This window comes from Venturia canescens, chromosome 6 (assembly GCF_019457755.1).
Source record: "Venturia canescens isolate UGA chromosome 6, ASM1945775v1, whole genome shotgun sequence".
NCBI lineage: Eukaryota > Metazoa > Arthropoda > Insecta > Hymenoptera > Ichneumonidae > Venturia > Venturia canescens.
The window spans coordinates 8,179,028-8,198,306 of record NC_057426.1 but is presented as its reverse complement, the minus strand read 5'-3'; the positions used below and the strand labels follow the sequence as shown (position 1 = coordinate 8,198,306).

The window sequence follows — 19,279 nt, the reverse complement described above, 5'->3', positions numbered from 1 at the left end:
CATCGCTATAACTACAAAATGAACTCGAAAAATATTGAATCACTCAAAACGGTTGGTGAACAATTTCTTCCGACAGTAGAGTTCAAACTTTGAAAGTCGAAAGTATTAGAAAAATATTGAGCAGACTTCAAACCACATTCAGTGGACGCAGAACTTGAGCTTGATATATATGCTTCAAGAGACTCATTAATTATTGTCGGTTGTCGGTTACAATACAATTTTTAACGAAAATTCTCGTAGATAAAAATTTTCAAATGAATCATATCGACTAACCATAGCTCTCAACAATTCAGTTTTTTTATTTTTCACTAATATTATTAGAAGAATATTGTAACTGAAATTTCATGACAATTTCTGGATTCCAACACGTGCAACTGTTAGGCCATATCTTTTTCTACCAAGTTTTCTGAAAAAAAAATCTTATTAACGAAAAATTTAAGATCGAGAGGAACTGTTTCGACCAAGAAGGATAACTAATTCCTTCAGTCATTCGACTGTAATTTGCGCGGGTGCGAAATGGGATAATTAAAGGGTACATACGTATTTTTCTCTGCCATCCTTAAAATTTCGAGAAACAGGCTCTAGCTCGTTTCTTTTGACAGGAAGACACAACTTTTTTACTTGAAAAATATAACTTTAGAAAAAAAAAACAGTATCATAGTTCGTTTGTTAGGTTGAAATTCGACTGAAAATAATCAAATAAATTTAGAAATGTATCATTGGAATTTTTATTATGAAAGTGATTACAAGCACGAAGCCATGAGGCCAGCAACATTTTCAAACTCAATTTTTTCTGTAATGTTTTTTGTCTTGATATTCTCGTCCTGATTAGCTATGAAAATGACCGATTTGTTCTCCTCTTTCCATCCGTATTTTTTCACCCAGTGTTTCAGCGTATTGTCTGGAAATATATGAATTTTCAATATGATATATGGTATCTTGAATCATTATGGATAAGTAGTTTGCTGATAAATTTGATTTGAAAACGAGTTGTATCAATATCGCTTAAAGTCTTACGTACCATCAACACGTCCGAGGAGTTGAGACAATAGATTTTTATCTATCGTTTGGAAAGTAATGCCAACAACGTGGCAAACAAATTTTCTTATAGAATCTTCGAAACCCACTATTCTGCCGCAAATGTCGCCCAAAGTTACAACTCTGTCCCAAAATATTTGAAAATCGCATTGTTCTAGTATGTCAGCAAGATACATTATTTGATTGATGGAATCTTCTTGCATCTAAAAATGATAGAACATTGATTAGTACTTTATTTTATCTAAGAGAAGTTCATGTTTAAGCAAATTTCCTACAAATAAAGAAAGAGATCAAATTAAAGCGAAGAAATTTTCCTATTTACTCACAATTTTTTCACTGAGCAAGCATTTACACAGAACAAAGTCGGTGTGTGGCAAATTTGTCAGGGCCTTGAGCAGAATCTGACAAGTAATATCAATGTTAAATCTCTGTGGATTTAATTGATACAGCTTCAGAACTGCGAGATTAGCTTCAAGATCATAAGCATTTTCACGTGCTTGGATCTCAACATATTTTTCCAGGGTTACCAGATTCTCTGGGTTGTATCTGTAATTAAAGTTATACATTCTAATAGGTATATTTCGATAACACATTAGAAAAATGTAGTAACTTACGAATGAGTCTGAATAAACATCCCTGACAGGATTGATACAAAATAGATTTTTATATTTTTTCAACTGGTACAAAACATATCTTGAGACTTTCAAGCACAGTGATTTCGCAAGAGAATTTCTGCTCAATTTTTTCTTTCAACTCAGAAAACATCATCCAGACTGTGCCTAAGTGTCTTGACATCAACAGAAAAGTTGTTCTACTTAGCATTACTATTTGATTTCAATTAAAAAAAACCTTTTTACTCTTTGCACACTTTTCTTCGACTCTTGAAATGGAATGAGTTCATATTTGCACGTTCAAAATTTTTTAAATCATAAATAGTTATAACCGCGCTCCTAACCTTCAAAAAATGACAAACGTCGGAAACTTTTTCTCATGGTCGTCAATACACAATAATCAAATAATTATTACCTTTCGATGCCTTTAAGCATATCAACGATGTTTTGTCGCATAGCCGCTGCCATTCTGTCGAAATTAACTGTAACTGCTACAATATATTTAGTTAATACAAATACACGTTTCGCAGGTTACAAAACGTAGGCAGGAAGCAGAGTGCTATCGGAGATCGGAGTATCGGACATCGGACACGGTCTAACCTATAACTTACAACCACCACCGACACTAGCGTCATGCGAAAAAGTTTGGTGTGTGACGTTCGATTATGTGAATTTAGCGTTTTGCTCTCGCTGCCCCATATCTTTGATTTTGCCTTTTAATTACACATAACTTCAGACCCTTAACAATGATCATATTATTACAAATTACAAATATAAAGATAAATAAATTCATAGCATCAATTTATATTGTTTTCAATGAATTTTTATTGTAATAGAATAAAAATTTTATTCTCAGTTAACTCGGTTGATAACAGGATTTGCGATGTGAAATTTTCACTCGTTCGTTGCTCTTGTGATATTCGGTTTAGCCGTGGCTATAACAAGCCGCTAATTTATTTTAGTTTTTTAATATAGTAGTGGAAATCGGAACTTTGTATCGGACAAGCGCACGCGTACGGTAGCGCTGGGAAAAAGATTCACTCCGTTTCACGAGATCGTGTCGGGGAGTTGGAATAAAATGTGTGAAACGCGTTCGTGTCACTAATTAGCAAATACCTAAATAAACGAATGTAGATCGAGTTTAGTTGTTATATTTCGATACTCTTCTTGAAATAGGATACTTCAGCGGCGTGTAACTGCATAAGTATGAGTGCGTGTATGTACGAATGCGGTCGAATAATTGTACATATCTGCTTCTCGATGTAATCCCCTAACTTTAAACGGAGGCTCAATCATTCCGTAAAATATCAGTTATCGCCGGTTTAGAAAACAGTTCAATTGGTCATCATAGTCGAGCTCAGCAATATTTTATAAAGCGTATAAATTATCACGGCAAGCATAATCATGCCGAAATTTAATATTGACGTTAAGTACCTATCACAGGAGCACCTCACGGGCTTCGAGAATTATAAGGTATGTCGATAAATGTATCTACTATATGACATATCGTTATATTGAATATTCATGATACTTTTTTTATCGATTACGAAATTGTTCTTTATCCAGCACGTTATTAACCTTGTGGCATTTTGCCCTGAATGTTTTTCAGACCCGTAAAGAATGAATGAATTATTATTGAGCTAACTTTTTCTCATCAACTATTTGCAAATGATATTTCGATTAACCCTTAAAGTATACGCGTTTCTCCATTATTATCACATTGAGGCTACATATGGGGTTAAAAGATTATCCTGGTGTTCCCTAGCGGATTGTACGACCAGGATTTCGGTCGAAACGAAATCGATCGTTTTCGGTCGTTTCAAGAAAAAAAAAAGGATTTTTAAATTTGCAATCACTCCTTGGTTTGGGATTCAGATGCCATGCTTCAACTATATTTATTCCTTGATACCTTTATCTATTTTTCTCCAAAATATCTATCCCTCCTATCTCCTTTGATGGAATTGGCGGAGAAACTGAAACGCACCAAAAGTTCAAACATACAATTAAGGGGCTGTTGTGAAATATTGAAAGCTGGTTGAAAAAAAATATAAAAAGAACGTTTTCCCATGATTCATGGGGCTCTTACAGTAAAACTGAAGAATGACAGCAAAAAACTGGCTGTTCAAAGCAAGTAGAAAGAAAGTCAATAGTAAATTATTTTAATTATGGTTGAATTATTTCTGGTATTTGATTTGGGTTCCATTTTGTCAATTTGTTGCACGATCTTAATAAATATTTAAAACGAAAAATTACTAGAATTCTAATCTATTTTTATCGGTGTTTAAGAATACTTTGTATTTTTTTGTCATGTTGGAAAAAACATGCTGATTTTATGCAGAGAACCAGGCTAACAGCATATGTCATAATTATTTTAAGTTTTATCTATTTTATGAGTTTTTTCTACAAATATGAGTTGACGCGATAATTATTGAAAAAAAATAGATACTGTTTTTCACTAACAGCGTAATTTGTGTTTATCTTTTGTTTTCTCATATTTTTGAAACGATACTTCACTTTTGCAACTTTGGATAATTTTTTTCATGAATTTATTATTTTTTAATCTCTCAATGACTGATGAAATGAGTTCGAAAATTGTGTCATCATTTTGCCGTGATTTTTTCCACTATTTAGAGCGATGATACGACGAGAATGGCGTAAAAAATTGTATCGAAAAAAAAAATAGCCTGCACGATATGCATAAATACTCTACATGAACGAATTCTATTAGAAAAATGGATTATTCGAGAAGTTTGCGTTCTAGAAGCCGGAAGTTTCCAATTTTTTGTACGAAAGAGTTGAAACAAAAAGAAATTTTTAAATCGTATGAATTCTGGAAAAAAATCAGTTTTCCCAATTTTACGTCTTACAATTCGATTTTGTTTCAAACTAATGGAATGAAAATGTTTTTGTTAACAATTTTCGATTCTTATTTTTATAAACTTTGTCAACAATGAAAATAGTAAAAAAATTTCGTGTCAAGTAAAAGAGCAGGCGTTATGCAATTTTGTTTGTGACTGGACGTGAGTTCGAACAATTAAGCATATGAAATATGTACCTATTTCCTGCATAAATTCACACGACATACATTATACCGTTGGACAGAACGCTTTTCTAAAGTATTGTTAATACTTGAATTGTATTGTTTTTTCTCATCGTTATTGATGCAAGCTCATGAACCAGCTCTCTATTATTTAAGTAACGATAATGTCTGGAATTTATGATTAGACGGATTGGATGTGATAATTAAATGACAAACAAATTATTTTTTTTTCCTAGATGAGCAATTTATCCGAGCGCAGCAAAAACTTGCTCGCCGTCATGTTGTAAAAGACGGAGAAAAAGACTCGTTAATATGACATTTAAAACTTCGTGTGTTTACAGTACAGTTCATTGGATACGAGCCCTCTGAGCATTTATTTAATGCACCCGTTTTGGAACAAAGTCGTACAGGTAAATCTCTTCATATTTGTCTCCTTTGCTCTTCTTATAATGGTACATTTCACAGCGGTTTTTCTTTGTCTAATAATTACAGTACTGTCCGAAATGGGTTGCTCCAAACGTACTGACTTTTTCTGGATTTCTCTTCACCGTCGTCAACTTCTTGATGTTTGCCAAGTACGATTATTACTTTTATGCCTCCAGCGACGATCACCCTAGTCCTCCTATACCTAAGTGGGTGTTTGCGTTGGCTGCCTTCAATATATTCATGGCTTATACCCTTGGTAAGTATTTCCGAATTTGTTTCGATTCCGGTATTTTATGTTTTGAAATATTGATTAAAATTAACGGTTTGGCATTTAAACTCGACGAATCAATATCGAATGTTATTGATTTGATTAAAGTTATTTGGGCCGTCGTATGATTTCGGTCTCATTTTCAGGTTAAAAATAATTCAAAATTTTCTATAACGATGAATGTTACAAATATGAAATTTGCAGAAAAATAACAGTGAAAATAATAATATAAATTATAGCGACTTCCAATTGAGTTTGTCACTGTAATCTGTAATTTGTTAATATAACTGGGAAATCTTAAAAATTGTTCTCGCAAATTTTATGTTCTTTGTGTAATTACACAATTTTGACAACTCAATTGCTCAACAAGAATATAAAGTGTCGATAACACAATATCTTGTTTCAGACGGTATTGATGGGAAACAGGCAAGACGAACCCAAACATCCGGTCCATTGGGAGAATTATTTGATCATGGACTTGACAGTTGGACGGCAATGTTAATAACTGTTTGCATGTATTCGGTATTCGGTAGAACCGATCACAGCGTTTCTCCTCTTCGAATGTATTTTATTTTATGGAATGTTTTTGTAAATTTTTATCTCAGTCACTGGGAAAAATATAACACCGGAGTACTTTTTTTGCCTTGGGGTTACGACGCCTCGATGCTGGTGAGTTAACAAACAAATCATTCCCATTTTACCGGGGAAACTTCATCTTTGTTATCATTTAAATTCCATGAGTTATAAAAATATATAAATTTTCAATATACTTTTCAAAGCGACAAAAGCTCTAAATAATTACCGATTAGAGATAAGGGAAAACAAACTGTTATTGTGGAAAGCATTGGAGAACAAGTCACAGCCAGTTTTGTGAATATCTGAATATGAGCATTTTCTGTTCTAATTTGCATTTCAAGTATCAGCAGTTGTCTTAAAATAATTTCTTTGGTCAATGTCAATGTGCGCATGAGAGTAGGATTGCAGTTTCACTGAGAATTGAGTACTACCGCAAGGTAATACAAATCTAAAACCGATTCAAATTGACTATTGATTATGTTCTTCTTTTGGAAGAATCATTGTTTTGCTAAGTGACAATATCGATACACATTCGTTTCTATATTTCTTAGGCGACTATCATCGTGTTCATACTGACGAGCATAGGTGGACACAAAGCATGGAAATTCATGTTGCCAGGTGGAATTTCTGCAGGAATTATGTTCGAAATGTTGCTTTACGTGAGCGCTATAGTCTCGAATCTGCCGGTTGTACTGTGGAATATTTATAAGTACGATAATTTTACCACGAATATTTTTGAAAACCCTTCGATTTTTTTTTCAATAGTCAATCGATGTATTCATGTTGACGTTGTTTGTCAGATCTTACAGAGACAAAACTGGAAAAAATCGAACTCTGGTGGAAGCAGTAAGGCCTCTCGTGCCTCTAGCTGTACTTATGGCTATTGCTACTTTTTGGGTGACACATTCGCAGATCGACATACTTGATAAAGATCCAAGAATCATATATTTTGCTATCGGAACGATATTCTCAAATATTTGTGTAAGTATTGCAGCAGTAATCAAACTACTTGATTCATCATTATGAAATATCATGAATTTTTCTACAAATGCTATTAAATACAGAAAATTTATTACCAATACAATAAATGTTCACAGTCAATAAATGAAATGTTGGAAACTTGGTCAATATTTCATTATATTCAAAAATGAATGTCGAATATTTTACAATAGTTACGAAAACGAAACAGTTTGAAAATTAATTATTAAAACCTAATAATCGAATAGTAATGATTAATTCTTTTCGAATTGATTATTCGAACATTTCAGTTGAATAATTATTAACCAAATAGCCCAAGAGATTTTATCGCGATACAGATTATGAAAGAAGCTTAAGACTGATGATTGATCATGAAAGTTATCAGTTTTATGAAAGATTGACTATTAGTCATCAGTTGAAATATTGATAAATCGTGCAATCACAATTGATGCCTTATTCCGGAACAGTGGCAGGATAAAATTTGATAAAAAAATTTCGAAAATTCGGGGTTTTATCAATATCTGTTGAATCTATCGTTATTGAGTAAAGCAACGCTTGAAATGAAAGGAAAATTTTCATCCGGGATTTCATCGAATTTTTTTCACAGTGTCGATTGATCGTATCACAAATGAGTAACACCAGATGCGAAGTTTTACCATGGATATTGTTGCCCGTTGCCGCAGCAGCAATCTTTTCCTACATCTTGCCGAGCTACGACCTTGAAATCATGTACTTTGTAGCTATTTTTGCTTTGGCTGCCCATATACACTACGGCACGTGTGTGGTAAGATATTCTATAAAACATTTCAAATATTCTCCGATATGCAGTAAGAATAACCTGATTGAAATATTTAAAAAATTTTATTCAGGTATTTAATGCAAGGACTGACACAATATTAAAGCTGAAGTTTTCTAATTAGTTGACGCATCATTTTTTTAATTCCCATTTTGATTGAAATACAAAGAAACTGAAATATTTATCATTTTTAAATTATTTTCTTAAAGAAATCTAGTGAAAATCGAGCAATATTCAAAAAGATATCGTTGAATTTTAACGAATTTAAACATCATTTCACAAACTTTGGAAAAAGAGAAATACGTTTATAGAAAAGTTGGAGTGAATTTTGAAAAACTTTTTGATTGATTAATTTTTACAATACGAAGAACCAAGATATCCTTACTTTTGAAAGGACTGTGATATTCAACATTACACAATTGTGGAAAAATCTGTTCAACAATCTACGTTGGAATCAGAAGTGAATTTTGAAATTGAAAATCTTGTATTTTCAGGTCCGCCAAATGTGCCATCACTTTCGAATCCACACATTCCGCATAAGAGAGCACTCCGAATGACTGCTTGCCGACGATGCATGCTAAAAACGAAGAGAGAATGAAAACCAACATCCGATGGCAAAAAGGAAGCGAATATGAGATAAACGGAAGAAAGAAGAACAGTGGGAATATACGAGACCTAAAAAGTTTGCTCGTTTATTTGTCTAAGCGAATTACTGACGTAGAGGCACACTTTACTGGTGATAGCGTTCCTTGGAATCATTTGTTTTCTTTCACTCAATTACGAAATTAGGACGAAAAGACAAGAAATAGGGATTCTTGACTCAGGCGTGTGGTTCGAATGAAAAATCAATGAAATCCATATCGTGACAAAATAATTATTGCGAAAAACAAGGATAAAAGATTTGATTCCAATCGAAAAACTATTCAAAATATCGTATTTTTTCGCAGAATTATTTATCGTTATTTCGTGTTGTCTAATATGAGTAACGCAAATTCCGTATCGTTTGAATCATTCTATAACGATAAACGAACGACAATTTGGAGGTATTTGTGACTCTCGCCATGTTCACCAAGCCATGAAATATCTTGTTTTACGAATTACAAATTTTTTAACTACGCGTAGATTCTCCAAGTCGTATTTACACATATTCACCTGTTGCTTTTTCGTCAAGAGCGACAAAAATATTCAATTGAATTATTTTTCGGTATTTTAGTTGAACCTCCGATTGCTGGGATGTTAACCTTTTTGTTCTGTTTTCACTAGTCTGTTGTCTCTGTTCGTACGGGTAACAATGACTTTCTTACTGCCAGCCTTGAATTTGGTTTTTAGACTATGTCTAGAGTTAAAAGCACACTCTTCGTTTTCATCGTGCATCGTCCCTCGGACGACTTTTTATAGATAACATTTTTATGGTTTGTTTATTTGATTTTTGGATTTATCACCTGCGATCAAATGTACGTACGACTGTTTTTTTTTCATAGATGATAACGATCGGGACTGTATGGGTCCGATTTAGACGAATGGCCGTTTGAACAACGTCAAATTTCCGTTATATACATATGGCACAACGAAAGTTTGTCGTTTATTCAATATCGCTATTCAGCAGCCAAAATGGCGAGCTTGCAACCTTTTTTTATTTGAATAAGCTAGTCGCTAAGTTGTATGTTGCGAAATGAATTAATTAGTACACAGAATTACGATTTTACTGATCGCAACAATGTGTAATGAATGAATGCAAGTGATGAACGAGGCTTTACGAAAAAAAAGACGAACACATGACAGTGAGCGAATCAAGATGTTTTGGAAGGAAAAATGTAAGGAAAGCAGTCGCATATCGCCGTGAAATATTATTTATGTAAAGATAAGACAAATATTGGAAAACCATCACGTTCAAGTATATGAGAGTGCGGCAGGGCTCGCGTTCGCTTCCTTTTTTTAGTACTTGGCACGAACTACTACCGCAGCTTTTGATGATGGATGAGAATTGCAGCGAAATGCGATCGAACCTAGTAGCCTGAAGATATACCGTGTAATTACTGCGTCTTGGATTCTTTAGTCTGTTTTTTTTTGTCAAGAGAATTCGAATGAGAATTAATCGCCAAACCGAGCCACCGGTGGTGGCTTTGGCTGAACACCGAAAAGATCTGAACAAGAAATGTTTTTTATTTTTTGTGAAATGAAAAAGTAGCTTTTTTCTTCGACAATAATTTAAAGCTCACTATCGCTGTGTAAATTTAGATTTATCTCTCTCTCTTTCTCTCTGTTATGAATAACGATTTTGATGGGAAATTAAATTCATTTTAGGCGAAAAACACTTTCAACCCTTGAACCAAACACTCATTCGAGCACCTTTAAACCGTACACACTTGTGTTTTCAAGGTGAGAATGAAATCCAAAATGGCATAAGTAGATGATTTCGGAGTGAAATTTCTTGTCCAATCACGTGGTTGTAATGAAATTGGACATCGATGATTACGGACGACAAAAGATTATTTGAAAAAAATGATCTTGAATAATCCTCTGTAATTTGAATTTTGCCGATGCGAATTCGCACTAATGTATGGTTTAAAGGTTGAACGACTTCAATTATTTCTCTTCCCGCAATGTTTGGTCGCACTGTTTATCAAAAGTTGCTTGTAAATGACCTCCCATCATTTTTTTTTACTCATGCAAACAAGTTTAAAAAAATGGGAATCTACGTAAAAAAAACGATCAAAATTACTGTTACAGTATTTGTTGGACTGTTTCTAGTGTTTTTATTCCATTCGCAGTGTAATATACTACGCGATGGTGCGCATTGCGGCTCGGTCGATAGAATGGTCAAAAGATGGGACACAATGAAAGAGCGATAAGATTTCATGATCTGCATAACCGAGCTACAGAGTACAAATGATATTGAAAAATTTACAAAGTTTTTGGGGATGAATTAGTCTTGTTTCGGAGCCAAAATTTCTGTCGGATCAAAATTCGAAACTAATCTGTCGAAAATCTAAGAAAAAACACAATCATTGAAACTTCACGGGTATTGAATTTTAATAAAGGTATTTTGTAGAAATTTATCTTCATACTATTTGTAGAAAATATTGTTTGATAAATATCGTTTTGCTTGTAAGAGGAATTTCAGAAAGATGCGAAATTGCCAAATGAGTCCAAAGTATTGGAGATATTTTTATGAATTTTTTTTTTTTTTACGATAAAAAGAATATCGTCATTTTTTTCTAACAATTCTTTGATGATTTCAAAATGTTTTGAAAATTACCTAATAAAAATCAATCGAACGAAATTATTGGCAGTTACTTGTGCGATTCATCTTTGAACTCCAACTTTTGCATCTTCTACTGACGATAAAATGACCGCGTTCTTGTTAGCTTCAAAATGGATTTTTAACTGCTGCTAAATTTTCATATTCTCAACACCAAAAACTAACTGTAATCCATGAAAAAAAAAAGCACCGAAATGATCATTATTATTATTTTGTTTGTCATGGCTCAGCGTATATACACAATAATTTTTTGTCCTGGAACATTTCCTTCCTGTATGGTTGTCTTATACCCAGTGTTATTCGAAAGACATGTTGTTTGAATTGGAACTGGATGGAAAAATGGAATTTGACACTGTTATGTCGGTGTTGTTATCGGTGACAGAAAGTTAACGGATCTTTGATTTGTAAACGTTAGGAAAATATGTCGGCACAAATCGTGCACTTTTAGATCGATATACACGACTATGAAGAACCTTGTATTATTGAAACAAGTAATAAGCTTTTGACGATCAATTAATCGCGTTTAAAAGAAGAGAGGAGATAATTCTTTCGATCAGAGTCGAATGAGTGATACGGTATCATTGCAACTGAGAAGAATATGTACAAACTAGTCTCAAAAAACTAATGAAATCTCTATCTATAAACGATGTATTATATTCTCCAAAAGTGTGTGGCTCAAGACAAACTGTGTATATATAAATCTATGAAAATAAGAATCATTATGCGTGAATGCGATATGTTTCGATCTTTCTGAACAGCCGAGATCGTGAGATAATGTATAATGTTCATCGAAAAATGATGGAAACTGAATTTAGGCCTATCTTATAAACAGAATGTTACCAAATGTAAGCTGTGAGGTGATATTTTTCTTTTTATTTAATCACCTATTTTTCTTGTAATAAATTTGTGCTGCGTTGAGGTAGTGCGAATTCATTCTTTTCCGCTATGATTATTCCAATAAAATAAGATGTCGATAACTTCATTAAAATCTCCACATCTCTGAGATGATATATAAAATCATCGACGTGTGAATATTTCCTGTAAATTCTTCACGACTCAAGTGTCCACGAGAAAGTAAGTTTTTTGTTTTAAATAAATCTTTGAATGTAAAATAACATATGTTTGTTTCCATAAAAAAAATTTGCACAATTCCTGATATCAGTTATAAAAATTATACGATCCCGAAACGATTACTAAAAGTAAAATAATGAAAAAATTAACAATGTTTTGGTTTCAGTGGTATCATTTTTACTCAGTGAAATCATATTCAATTTTTCAATAAAAGTTATTCAATGCATGGTTACTGTTTATTCTATTTTTATTGGCAAAGTTCAACAGCTGGCAATCCCAATTGATTCAAATATGAATATGAGAAAATAAGAGAATAAAAGTCCACAGTTTATGAAACATAACGTTTTTCTTGAGTGACTTAGACGTACATGATATAATTCAACAACCTATATGATGGAATTATGTATATGCATAACTACCAGTGACATACATATAGATATTATTTACGACCCAGCGCTTTGGCTTTTATTTCTTCTCTCTCCTCAGGCAGTGGAAGGTAAGGTTTTATACCGGCGGCTCTGCGTTCTCTTTTTACTTTGTCCTGAAAAGAAAAATAACATCATCCTTGAATATCTGTTGCAGTACTGACAATGAGATAATGAAAATTTTTGTAATAACACAAAATTTAAATGATCTTATAAAGAGTCAACTGAATTATATGAAGTATATGAATTATTTGAAAAAGAATCATTTATCCTGCTGAAAAACAAATGGATTGATTCTCAGTATTCAAGCAAATTGAAATTCTTGTATTATTGTGAACATAATAATTCCAAAAATACATTTAGACTAATTATTTCTCATTTGGGAGGGTAGCAAGTCAACACCGTTAATTTTGTAGTCATAAAAACCAAATGAGAATTCTAATATAAAAGTTCATAACTTGGCAACTCTAAAATTCATATCAGACATTTCTTTTGTTATTCTATAAGTTTTTTCAATGCTGAAAAACATACGGAGTTTGTTTGGATATTTCGTAATAAAATGCAAACTCCCATTCCCTAATTTAAAGATTTCAACGAATTATGGCAAAGCCCTATAATAAAATGAAGAACAGGCTGCATTATTACCCAAAATTCTTTGCAAGTTCTGTAATTAACAAAGTAGGCTTTGCAGACATCCTTATCGTCATAATTTTCCGATGCACACTTTAACGATAAACCTTGTTCCTAAAAGTTTTATAAGTCATCTTAAATGTTTTACTGAAGAAATTCTTTTCAATCATTTCACGTTATAAAAGTAAACGTTTTCGAATGCACCTTGATACATGGATTGCTCAACGGATTATTTGTTTGTGTATTTCCAAGATATGCACGGCTTCTTTTCGTATTCGTTTTGTTGACATCTTCGTTCGATGCCATTCTATTGAATCACTTATTAATTTTGTTAAATAATATAAAAATTGACATTATTGTAGTACAATTTAGAGGTTATGGACTGCGACGTCAGAAATTCAGTGCAGCCAGTACAATCGTCGTGTGTCGTTTAACTGACCGGTTTAGTTATTCCGGGTGTTTGGTACCGCCGCTTACATGCATTTTAACTCCGGTTTTTACTACATCGGGGATTACTAAAGCGCCGTGTAAATGTCAATAAATTCATATTATAGGTACATTCTACTTATGGAAACTTAATGTTTTCTCAGCAACTAATTGAGCTATCTCAAGATATTTTTTTCATTGTGGGGTAATTGCACCTGTGAAAACTGATTCTGTTCTCAGAATTCTTAAAAAAATGACTGGGAAACTTTTTTTAAGAATTGTTTCGGTACGCATATTTGATTGAAGATTGGAATAAAATGCTGTGGCAAGGGTGTAATTTTAAAAGCAAAGATCTCGTTTTTTAAAAAACAATAATTTTTATTTTACAGCTTTCATACATACTATAAACGCAGTCTTCAAACAGTATTTTTTCAAGTCCCATCTTTTCAGCATGGAATTTCAAACTTCCGATTCGTTAATAGTAGATTCATTCGTTCTTTCAGTTTGGATGGTAGTTTCAGATTCATTAGAAATCAATGATCGTGGTCTAACAGAAGACATTAAAGTATGGGCAACAGTGACGATAACATCCTCCCACTTAGAGCAAGGTCTACATTCCAAAGGGGGCTTATGAGTTTTAATTAAAATATCAAGAAATGATTTCAACGTTTCTGGAATGCCTTCAGCCACATTATTGATGAAATCAATTGGCGAGTTATAATTTTCTGTATCATAATTAAATTTCTGTGCTCGAATGTCTTGCAATATAATATGGGCGGCCAAATCAATTATTTTGAGTTTCTCCTCTTTCTTATTAGTTTTACGATTGGAGTACCAATCATCATCTAGGTTTTTTCCCAAAGTTCGCTTGTAACAGATAATCCGATCGTGCCCAGTTGAATGAACTGCTATCTCATCATCGAAGTGTTTTTTCAAATGGTGCTCAATTCTATCGAGTCGGGGTATGTCAATTTGTCCATGTTCACTGATGTACTCTTCTATAATCGCTCTTAATGAAAATTGGCACTCTTTGCTATTTCCCAGTATGTAATTAATGATGAAAATTACTAAATCATCCATACTTTCGCTAACCGGTCTTCCCTTAATATTTTGCGGGCTGTACTGATAAAATCGGGACAGACATTTTTTATGATAAATAACGTTATTTTCAAGGTAATAATTATCATCTTTGTTTCTTAATGTAATTAGACGCGAAAATATGATTTTGTTATTTTCAGTTTTCGGGTAAGATTCTAATTGTTCCATGACATTGTCAATGGTGCTTTGTTTCTTGACGCTACTGCACACTTGATGGGAATATTTGGGCTTTGAACAAAAGAAACAGTTCGTTGAAAAATCAAACGAGCGTCCATCTTGTCTCCTTTTACGATTTTTTCGCCACTCTTCTACCGATTTTTTCAACGCGGATTTGATATTCGATTCTCGAGTATACATCTTTTGACACGTTGGATGTGCAGTCAACTCTTCCAATGTTCGTAGCTTCAGATATTTCTTATCTTTTCGTTGTATACTTGATAGTATTAATGTACGAATGCCTCGTTCTTTTATAACGCAGGATTTCAAGGGATCCATAGGTTTATCGCAAAGGAAACAGTTATCCCAACTTTCGTTCCCCAGCTCGTCATCTCCATGTGAATTTTCATTATGCCTAAAAAAGAAATGTATTGATACTGAAAGATGCGCTGCACGTCTTGAATTGTCTTTTTTTAACACTTCGTCTTTGTAAACAGTTTTCTCGCACCTCCCGTTTGTAAACGTGGGTCGTTTTCGTCCGGCAATTATTTCACCTTCATAATGTACTCAAAACATTCGGGAAAAATTCATGATACTGTTCGAAATATTCATTTTGAAGTAGCAATCGTACAATTTTTTTTAATTTAATTTTTGAATATTGTCAGTTGGAGAGCCAAAAGTGTTTATGCTCGGATACGAACGACCCAGGTTTACAGACGAAGTTCGCTGTCAAGATACTGCTGCATTTCACCATATTATACAAATGCATTATAATTTTATCTACCCCATATCTGTAGAAGTAGATGTTTCTTGTAAATCATCTTCGTTTGGAGACTCCATGACAATCAATGTTTGATTGATAACACCTAATTTGAACGACTTACAAAATTCGTGTTTAAAATAATTTTCACAAGGTTATAACACACTTGTGGCGTCTACGGCAGCTGCTTGCCTACTAAATGAATATCATCGAAAAAATCGTTGGTAACCTTCTATACCCAAACTAAAACGGCTCAACATTTACTACGCGTTTGCTATATAACAAAAGAAATATCGGAGAATTCAAAGGCATCAATCCTCCCCACCTCAAATTCTTTTATAGTCAGAGATTGGTCAGAGAACTCGTAGCGGGATACCCATAACCTGAAATTTCTCAAGGGATAGATCCATAAACCGCGTTTTACTTATTTCATTTGCAGGGTATTTATTGTCCTTTCCGCGAATTTGTAGTAAATATCCAACTTGGAAGTAGTTTTTTTTCCACACTTAGGGCTGCAATAAAATTGTAGTTGAATTTTTGAAACATGCATAGGCAATGATTAAAAATTTTTTTTTATTTGAACAAATATAAAAAATGCACCAACGAAATCATAAAAATTACAGTTAAAAAAAGGAATAATTTATTAAAGGAGAAATTCATTCAATCACACATGAGAAGATTCATCTCCGGTGTCAGCGGCCATTGCTTCACGATTCTCGTAAGCCCAAAAACCATGAAATTCAATGAGAATACTGACCATTGTATCACCTTGACCGCTGCAATGATAGTAAATTTTCGTTAAGTCAATTTTGTTTCTGAATAAGAATGATGTACAATCAACAATTTGTTGGCACACTTATTTTCACATATTTTTTTTTGAAGAGGAAAACTGATAAAAGTGCTGTGCTAGATTGACGGGTCTTTTAAAGATATTTAAAAGCATATGAAATTCACATGCCTCTTCAATAACATAGTGGGCCAACAAAGGGATTAATTGGTTAGTTAAATGAGAAAAGCTGAATTTCTTACCAGGAAAGAAGATCTTGCAGCGTGATTTTGCATGGGTCTGCCGGTTTCACCATATCAAATATTTCATCCTTTACATCTTCGAAAGTTACTGGCTCTTGTCCATGTATCGTCATTTCTTTTTGAATTGCCTGGAAAAAAAATGTAATTTATTATCAATAAAACATTGCAGCATAAGAGGATTATTGATCATCAACGATATTGAAATAAACAATGAAATGGTAATTCGGAATCATTGACAAAATATTTTTCGCCTCATCATCAGAAAATGTAAACTGGATTTTTTTTATTTACACAATATCATTGAAATTACTATAGATTTGGAATAGCGAAGAAGAAATTCATTAATCATAATTTGGAACTTTTTCGTGAGAAGCTATGAATTTTTAGCATATTAGAAAAATGATAGGTTTATATACCCGGAAGAAGTAATTGAGGCAAAACGTGTCCAAGTATCCTTGATTGTTTATGTCGAGTATACGAAAAAGATAATGAAGACTCTGAGGTTCGTGACGATTTTCGAGAGCGAGGACGAAATCTAAATAAGTTTTGTAGTCCATCTCTCCTTCGTAGGTGAGACATTCTTGAAACACTCTCTCGAGAAACACGCCCGTCAGAGTGCCAGTTCCATATCCAGACAATTCCTCTTTGTTCAGCATGCCGTTGTGATCGCGATCCAAATTCAAATATTGACCGTAAACTTTGAGTGCTGAGGGTGCTGAGAACCAGTTGGCCTCTTGAAGAACTTTCGGTAAATCTTCGTCTCGAAGTTCTAATAAATCGTCAAGAAAACTGCAGGCCAGAATATCCTGGATTCGTACTCGACCAGTTCGCAGTGGATCCAAGAAAAACAAGAATTTTCTTACTGCGGTGCAGACGTAAAACGAATGGAAAGATTTCTCTAATCCTTCCAACTGTGGTAGAGAGGGTATCAACTCCAGGATATAATTTTCCAAGTCCTGTTAAATATTTAAAAAATCAATCAATGATTCTCAAAAATTATTATTTTGAATAGTAACTTATCAAATTTTGCATGATTTCACACTAGATCATACTCTCCGTGAACGAATAAAGGTATTTTGGATCCCTACTAATTTTTTTTGTTAATGTTGTAGGTATTTTTTCCTATTTGTACAAAACAATGAGTAAGGCTCTTCGTCAAAAGGAGAGAATAAAAATATAAACAAGTGTTGTAGGTTTCTTGAAATCATTTACTTACAGATTCTCTAAGAAATCCTTGTCCCGTAACGTCGTACAAGGAGAGACCTATTCTAGTTTGATGGAGCCAAACTTTTCTCATAACATAATTGAACAAAGCCATTATACTGATGCGACCATGAGGATCTCCCTGTTGTAATTTGGCAAAGACAACTGCTGTGAAATAGGTGCTGCATTTTGGTCCGGCAAGTTTTCCAGCGCGCTTGAAATCTTCGTAATTGATAAGTTGTTCATCGCCCATCAACGGCGGAGTGTGATGTTTGTCCAATAACGACCACAGGGCTTTTAGCTCGTTATTGTCCAATAATTGACGAGATCTCCTTTGGAGAAATAATGCACGAGTTTCTTCTCGCAATTTTTGTGGTAATATTTCATCTTCTTTGGGTAGCTGAAATGATGAAAAATGTTTTGTGTTATTAATGAGTCCAAATTTTCGTCGATACAAAAGAGTTGAGAGTGCGAACGAAAATTTTTTTGAGGTTACTTTCTCGAGGTCTTTTGTTTTCCATTTATAAATTCGGTGTTTACGTACCTTAAAGTAAAATTTCGGTATAATTTTATATGTCACATCACTGTCCTGTACTTTCGTGCCTTTCCACTGTTTATAAACGGACTGAAAGTGATCTTCTTCGTATTTTTCAGATTCTTGAGGGTCGAACTCATCTTGAACAATTGAAGAATACTTTAATATCGTACACTATTTTTCACGGTTTCCTTCATATTTTTATTTACATTAATATTACCTTTCTTAGTCGCTATGCGTCTTTGCAGCAAAGTCGTCAAATCCATCGTAATAACATTGTTGACAGTTCACAACAATCAGCTGGATGCTAGGATGCTAGCAATGATAGTTTTTAAAAGGGCATTGAATATATATAGAAAACGAATAAAAATCGTGAAGTCGATAATGCAGTTACCGCGCTTGTCGTCCCTCGGTAACGTCAACAGTTTCAAAAATTTTACTTCCATCTCTCCTTTTTCCTTCTCGTGTGTGTTATTTCAATTTATGATACTCTCAATTTCGTAAGTATTTTCAACAATATCAAAATAAAATGCATTTTCATAGAATTTCACAAAAACGAGTTGGAAGCGAATACGAATTGTGAATATAAAGATTTTCCTAATTTCTACGACCTGAATAATACCAAATTCGAAAAGCAGCGAAGAATAACCGTGTTTTCTCAAAGTTCGATATTTCGTTCTGATTTCCTCTTAATATTTTCGATCCATTCGACATAAATTTTTATTTTCTATCCAAAATTGGACGCAGCTACCGCTAATTTTTTCAAATTATCTTTCAATCGGTGATCCGATTTTCCTCATATTTTTGAAAAAAAAAAAAAAAAAATCAAAATTTTATGAATCAACAAAAATTTATTGAATCGTGACAACAGCAACAGGGAGGATTCAAACAATATTCACCCCGATTCTTCACGCAGAATCCTCATCCAAATGATTTCTGATTCGAGTTTTT

At 33.4% G+C, this 19,279-nt stretch overlaps 4 protein-coding genes across 4 annotated transcripts; 1 reads left to right on the top strand and 3 right to left on the bottom strand.

Moving 5' to 3' along the window:
* Positions 1-704: 704 nt before the first annotated feature.
* eIF3k (eukaryotic translation initiation factor 3 subunit k) lies at positions 705-2,259 on the bottom strand. The gene is made up of 4 exons (XM_043422370.1): positions 2,065-2,259; positions 1,365-1,584; positions 1,022-1,241; positions 705-901 (listed from the first exon to the last, which is right to left on the bottom strand). Exons 1-4 carry the CDS (start codon positions 2,115-2,117, stop codon positions 744-746), a joined length of 651 nt encoding a protein of 216 aa, XP_043278305.1. The 5' UTR covers positions 2,118-2,259; the 3' UTR covers positions 705-743.
* A 361-nt stretch (positions 2,260-2,620) lies between these two features.
* Positions 2,621-11,913, top strand: LOC122412655 (ethanolaminephosphotransferase 1-like). Its single transcript, XM_043422369.1, has 8 exons — positions 2,621-3,122; positions 5,031-5,099; positions 5,182-5,371; positions 5,790-6,052; positions 6,511-6,668; positions 6,760-6,940; positions 7,545-7,721; positions 8,228-11,913. Exons 1-8 carry the CDS (start codon positions 3,054-3,056, stop codon positions 8,288-8,290), a joined length of 1,170 nt encoding a protein of 389 aa, XP_043278304.1. The 5' UTR covers positions 2,621-3,053; the 3' UTR covers positions 8,291-11,913.
* Positions 11,914-12,295: 382 nt separating this feature from the next.
* On the bottom strand, positions 12,296-13,568 carry LOC122412657 (coiled-coil-helix-coiled-coil-helix domain-containing protein 7). The gene is made up of 3 exons (XM_043422372.1): positions 13,326-13,568; positions 13,137-13,235; positions 12,296-12,607 (listed from the first exon to the last, which is right to left on the bottom strand). Exons 1-3 carry the CDS (start codon positions 13,425-13,427, stop codon positions 12,506-12,508), a joined length of 303 nt encoding a protein of 100 aa, XP_043278307.1. The 5' UTR covers positions 13,428-13,568; the 3' UTR covers positions 12,296-12,505.
* A 333-nt stretch (positions 13,569-13,901) lies between these two features.
* On the bottom strand, positions 13,902-18,673 carry LOC122412654 (serine/threonine-protein phosphatase 2A regulatory subunit B'' subunit gamma-like). The gene is made up of 7 exons (XM_043422368.1): positions 18,549-18,673; positions 18,338-18,468; positions 17,807-18,193; positions 17,007-17,546; positions 16,591-16,718; positions 15,586-16,337; positions 13,902-15,216 (listed from the first exon to the last, which is right to left on the bottom strand). Exons 1-6 carry the CDS (start codon positions 18,592-18,594, stop codon positions 16,226-16,228), a joined length of 1,344 nt encoding a protein of 447 aa, XP_043278303.1. The 5' UTR covers positions 18,595-18,673; the 3' UTR covers positions 13,902-15,216; positions 15,586-16,225.
* Positions 18,674-19,279: the final 606 nt, after the last annotated feature.